We start from the raw sequence: 6,102 nt of genomic DNA, 5'->3' as shown, positions 1-6,102 counted from the left end.
AAAAAAAAACTTAACGTTTATTTTAAGAAAAAAAAAACTATCCATGATTATAAGAAAAAACTTAACATGAACACAAACATTTAAGAAAATACATCAAATAATGTAATAAATTATACCTAAGAATGAATCAAATAAAAAAATTAACTAAAAATGTAATTGGCATAGAATTGGGCATTTTGGTTTTTTAAAATGGCCAATGATTAACGAAAGCCTCACCACAATATTTCAGTGGTATCCTAAGTTCGAGTTTCTTTAAAGGCAAACTCAAAATATTTGAGATTTTAACTGAGCTCAAACCCACAGATATCAAACCCTATGCATAAATCCAGCTAAACTAGACATTGGAATTTTTTTTTCCTTAATCAAATTATGGGCTATTTCGGTCTTTGGGCCTGACCCAAATTACCTGTCAAATAGCGTGACAGAATAGACTTACCGAAATCAAACCTCCATGAATAACTTACAACACAAATGGTTTCAATCATCATCAAATTCCAATATTTACACACAACAATATATCGAATTCATGAAAAACAGCAGTTGCCTACCCAATGCCGAAAATACTAAGGAGTTTTTGCACAAAATTATTGCCCCACCGACGATCGTTTTGAAGCAAACCTTTCATTGATTGTGTCGCTTGACTATCTTGTTGTTTTTCTTGACATTGGTTCTTGCAAGAATCTTGATTTTCATGTATGGATGATATCTCTGGTCTTGGATTCGAATTAGAGGCATTTTCATCCTCTTTCGAATCTAACTGAGATTGATTGAATTGGTTTATTCAGAAATTTGTTTTTATATAGAGATATGACAGTTTAAACAATGATGGAATTTTTTTTATTTATGAGTTCCAAATTTACTTGTTCGGGTAAGGATTTTGAATTAGCACAACTAGTGATATGCTCAAGGACACAACTGGAATGATATTATTGATATCAAGATACAAACAAAACAAAAATCTTGATTCATTTTCCTAAAAGAGCCGGTTCTTATTGTAAACTCTCATGAAACTAGCCAAAAAAGAAAAAGAAACACATTAAGCATTTACCTCAGGCAATTTGAGGTCCTTTGTAGATGCCATAACAGCTCCATTCACTTCATCTTTTGGAGCTTCATGAACCGAACCTTCTCGATTTGTTTCCATTATCGGCAAGTCACTCAAACCAGGGACTAAAACAGGCACTCCTTGGTCCGATTCCAACACTTCATTCATATTTATCGCGAATCCTTTGGATTCTTTGGGTTTTGGGATGCCAGTAGAACTGATCAGTTCTACTGGCATCCTTTCATTAGCTGCAACCGTCTGAATATCTACGGTTGCAGCTGATTCTAAAACTTCATTTAACATGGGGCCCGTCTCAAATATTCTCCGCGAATCGGGATCTTCCCAGTCTTCGCAAAGAGTAATAATGTTCACGGTTTCCCAACATTCAAGCATCCGGTCAGGTCCCGGCTGCCACATGAAATTGCCATTGCTTTCTTGCATTATGAACTTGAACTTGATGCACTTTCCGATCGGTATTTCCTGGTTAAAGAAAACATATAATCTATCATAACCGAACAGAACATGACATGACATGACAGAACATGTTATTTGGTATTTGGTCAATGAGAAAAAAGTTACAACTTTTTATCCCGCAAAATGAATGGAACTTACAAGATCCACAGTCCACAAATGTCCATCTGACCATGTCAATGGAATGGCATTATTTGGATCCCACAAACCGAACATTGGATCTTCGCCAACTATTAGAAAATTCTGGCCAAACGAGCATTCTTTCTGTAACTGGAATCTTACACAAACTGTTGGTGCTTCTGCTTTTGCATCAACCACATGTAAAAAAGATTATTAACCATGGTAAAAAAGGGAATCATTTGAAACGATTTTGGTAAAAGCAAGATTAATTTGCATACATACTTGTGTATCCGTTTAGTGATTGTTCGATCAGCAGTTCCTGGTTCTCGACCTCTGCCTGCATCTTTCCAACACTTAGAAAAGGACCAAATGAAAAACCAGTCCTTAAAATATAAAACCCGCTAAAGAATCTGTCATTAAAATGCAAAGAAATATTTTCTGAAGGCTAATCACACATCCATTATACATAAAACGATTAAGCCAGTGAATCAAGAACCAGAATCTATTATATAATTATAAGTACAGTTCAAGATAGGGAGGGAGGGAATTTGAGGGACCTGGGTGCGAGAGGATGAGAGAGAAGCAGGACGAACACCTCTGTGTGTTGATGAAGCGGAGATTGAGAGCTTGAAATCGACTTGTTTGTTCTTGAGGTGATTACGACAATGGTGAAGGGGGATTCTCAACAGTGATTTGCCTCCCAACAAATCATCCCTGAGAGAGAGAAATCCAATGGTTTTGTCGCTGTAAGAAACCAGTTTCAAATATGGGGAAGATGAAGAAGAACCCATCACGGCTTCCATGAGTTTCTGTCGTTAGTTGGGTTTGTAGGTGTATGTAATGTAGAGGAGATAAAGGGGTGTATGTATTAATGTATAGATGGTGATTGGGGAGAGTGTGTATGTAGGGACGGATCGAGTACCAGGTGGCTGGCTCCTAATCACGAGGAAATGAGTGAGGATTAATTCAAGGAGTTTTTTTGAATCTCAAAGCCAATGAGTTTTTGTAGCTCGATTCCATAGTTATTTTTGGCAAGGTTAAATGCTCCAGTTCCACAATCATGTGCCCCTCGATTTGCAAATCTTTAATTACAAGGGTTCACTTCATAAATAACAATATGTATATGACTATATTCTATCTTTTTTATTTTTATATTTTTCTTATACAGTATCGCTATTTTTAATGCATGGTAACTTATGTTTCACGCCTTACATTTAATAGCTGGCTTATATTTTGGGTTTTTTTTTTTTTTTTTTTTTTTTTTTTTTTTTTTTTTTTTTTTTTTAAATTGTTAGGTTTGCCAAATAAAAATAGTTTATAAATTTAATTTTTTAAAAAGATCTTAAGATTAATTTTCAACGAGTTTATATAATAATTTTTTTTTCAAATATAGTATATCTATTAATCATAAGAACTTATTCCTAACGTTAATCGATTAAATGTGTATAAAATTATTAAATGTCTATAAAATGAAATGCAATAAATTTATGACATGAAACTGTTATTATTATTTTATTTTTGACAATTTAATAAATAAATATAAGGGGATAGGAAATATACATTACAGCCTCACCTAAGCTTAGGTACTAAATCTCTAAAATATGTCGTTTTAACATGCTAAATATGTCCGGTTTGATTTCACTTGTTAATATATCATCCTCCATAACATTTCTTTATTTCATTATTGTTTTACCATATTTGTTTTCTTTCCTCAATTATCGTTTATTACTTCACCCAAGTGAACACTACTAAACCCTAGACCTAAACCCTAAACCCTAAACCTAAACCCTAAACCCAAAATCTAATCCATAAACCCTAAACCTTAAACCCTAAACCCTAAACTTAAACGCTAAACCCTAACTTTAAACCCTAAACCGTAAACCCTAAACCTTAAATCCTATTGTGTTGATCTTGAATTTATATCTTGAAGTATTAACCGTGAATCCATTAACTGTAATCTTTATATAGTAAAACAATGTATTTTCAAGAAGTTTAGTACCTAAGCTTAGGTGAGGCTATAATGTATATTCCCATTTCCCTATATATAAATCTTAGAACTTAAAGTTATTAGATCCTAGTGTTGATCGCAGTAGGATCTTACGAATCTACAATCCTACATCTGAACAAACGACCCAAATTATATTGGGATTAGGTTTGATATAAGATTGTAATAGGATTGGGGATCGGAATCCGATATGATCTTATCACTACATCAAAATCTCTAAATTCAGTGTTTACCTAAAAGGTTCAAACCATTTTACCTTCTATTTTTCTCCCCACTTTTGAACCATAAATGACTAAGATGGTGGTAAGGAAAAAACAACAATTTTTTTTTCTTTCTTTCAACCACTCAAGAATCACGTCACAACTTCAAAAATTGAACGTATAATCAAGAAGGACAAAATAAATAAATAAATAAATCAGGAAGAAACTCAAAAATCAAACAAAATATCAAAAAGCAACTCAAAAATCAAACAAAATATCGAGAAGCAACCATCAATATTTGAGTTACAGAACATATCCATTTGATCATTAGTTCCACATTGTCATACCAACATTTGTTATTTAAAAAGATAGTATTCGTCATTAAGGGTGCAAATGAGCTGAGCTAAACCCGAGTCTGACCAAGCTCAAGCTCAGGCTCGAGCTCGAGCTCGACTCGATTCGAGCTTCATTGTACTAAGCTCGACTCGAGTTCATAAAGAATTATACAAGTTTGGCTCGGGCTCGGGCTCGAGCTCGACTCGATTCGAGCTTTATTGTACTGAGCTCAACTCGAGTTCATAAAGAATTATACAAGTTTGGCCCGGGCTCGGGCTCGAGCTCGACTCGATTCGAGCTTTATTGTACTGAGCTTGACTCGAGTTCATAAAGAATTATACAAGTTCAGCTCGAGCTCGACTCATTTTTTTGTCTAACGTGCCTAAATAAGCTTGAATTCGGTTCGAGTTTGCTAAGAAGTTCGTTACTAATATCCTAAATCTCTAATTCCCCAAATATATTTTTATTTTAATATATAAAAATAATAATAAGTTATATTATAAGCTCATTTAGGATTGCAACCGTAATCAATCTTAGTGATATAGGCTCAAGCTCGAGCTCATTTGATAACCAAGCTTAATATTAAGCTTGAGCTTGACTATAACTCATTTAAAATCGGTTTTGAGTCGAGCTTTTAACAAGCTGATCCCAAGTAGCAAGATGAGAGAGAATGCAAGAGAAGATTGTGATTGGTGGTTGGGTTTTGTACAAAAAATCAAAGAATCTTAGAAGAAAATAATAAGAAAGATGATGTACTGGGTGATTTTGAGATTTTGAGCCTTCTATGGACGATAGTCTAAGCTTCAATAGTTCATTTTGTTGTTGTTGTTGTTGTTGTGTTCTTTCAATCAAAAAATTGTGAAAGATAGTTGAGTTGTTTTAATATAGAATTAAAAAGGAAGATCAAAAAGTTAGTCCTTAAAGTTTCTGCAATTTAATATTTTTTTTCCAAAAAATAGATACCTTTTTATTTATTATTAAAATTTTGTGTTTTATAAACATCTAATTTATTTAATATAAAATGTTTGTGTACTAAAGAATATAATTTATTTAATTTTGATAAAAAAATGTTAGAAGTGCTACCACTCCATATAAAATGTTAATGAAAAGATGCTAGCGAGGTGGCAGGTCAAAAAATGACATGCAAGCAAAAAAATAAAAAATAATAATGTGATAGGATGCGTACTAAGAGTGCTACCCCTCCCTGTAGTCTAATTAAGGGCATCTACAATGCATTGAATTCTATAAAGTTTAATGGATTGTCACATCATCATTCTAAAATTCATACAACTCTATTATTGTTTTCTCTACAATGCATTGAACTTTACAAAATTGAATAGAATGTTATAAAATGTAATTTATAATAATTATTTAAGGATTAAAATTTTCATTTTTTACATTGAAGAGTTCAATGGTCATTGAACTTCAGATCCATTGAATGCCAAGATGATATCTCATAATGGTTGAGTTTCATCCATTGAATGACACACTGACTTGCCACCTCATTCAACTCTCTCATTGAATTCACCAATGCTCTAAATAATTTGTAAACATACAAGGATCCACAATATCCATCAAATGATTATATGATGAATTTTATTAGGAGAATCCATTACACCGGTATACCCTTTGCATAAAATATTTCAAAATTTCAGCACAAATCTCTCGGAATGTTGAACCTTTCCATTTTCCAACACTTACTTAATTATTTGGAACACATGCAATAAGCTATTAATTTTATTCCTTTTAGCTGGAAGACTTGGTTCTGATCAGTGACATACAATAAATGTATGAAGGTTGAGATGTCATGATCATTATACATCAGTTTTCAACATTAAACTAAAAAAAATATATCCTTTTACAAACAGGATAATTATTTAAGATGAAACTTGTATACGATGATGATAGGATATATCACAAATATA

At 32.8% G+C, this 6,102-nt stretch overlaps 1 protein-coding gene across 3 annotated transcripts; it reads right to left on the bottom strand.

The window, feature by feature from the left end:
* Positions 1-456: 456 nt before the first annotated feature.
* LOC145047832 (Carbohydrate-binding-like fold) lies at positions 457-2,580 on the bottom strand. 3 transcript variants are annotated; one of them, XM_078996195.1, is made up of 5 exons: positions 2,194-2,580; positions 1,919-1,973; positions 1,658-1,815; positions 1,049-1,525; positions 457-753 (listed from the first exon to the last, which is right to left on the bottom strand). In XM_078996195.1, exons 1-5 carry the CDS (start codon positions 2,437-2,439, stop codon positions 622-624), a joined length of 1,068 nt encoding a protein of 355 aa, XP_078852321.1. In that variant the 5' UTR covers positions 2,440-2,580; the 3' UTR covers positions 457-621. The 3 variants fall into 3 exon arrangements, with proteins under 3 accessions (XP_078852321.1, XP_078852322.1, XP_078852320.1); XM_078996196.1 differs by having other exon boundaries at positions 457-757; positions 1,919-2,046; positions 2,194-2,577; XM_078996194.1 differs by having other exon boundaries at positions 457-757; positions 2,194-2,575.
* Positions 2,581-6,102: the final 3,522 nt, after the last annotated feature.

This window comes from Lactuca saligna, chromosome 5 (genome assembly GCF_052625555.1).
Source record: "Lactuca saligna cultivar CGN05327 chromosome 5, ASM5262555v1, whole genome shotgun sequence".
Lineage (NCBI taxonomy): Eukaryota > Viridiplantae > Streptophyta > Magnoliopsida > Asterales > Asteraceae > Lactuca > Lactuca saligna.
Note: the sequence above shows the minus strand (reverse complement) of the source record. Positions and strands in the feature narration are given on the sequence as shown.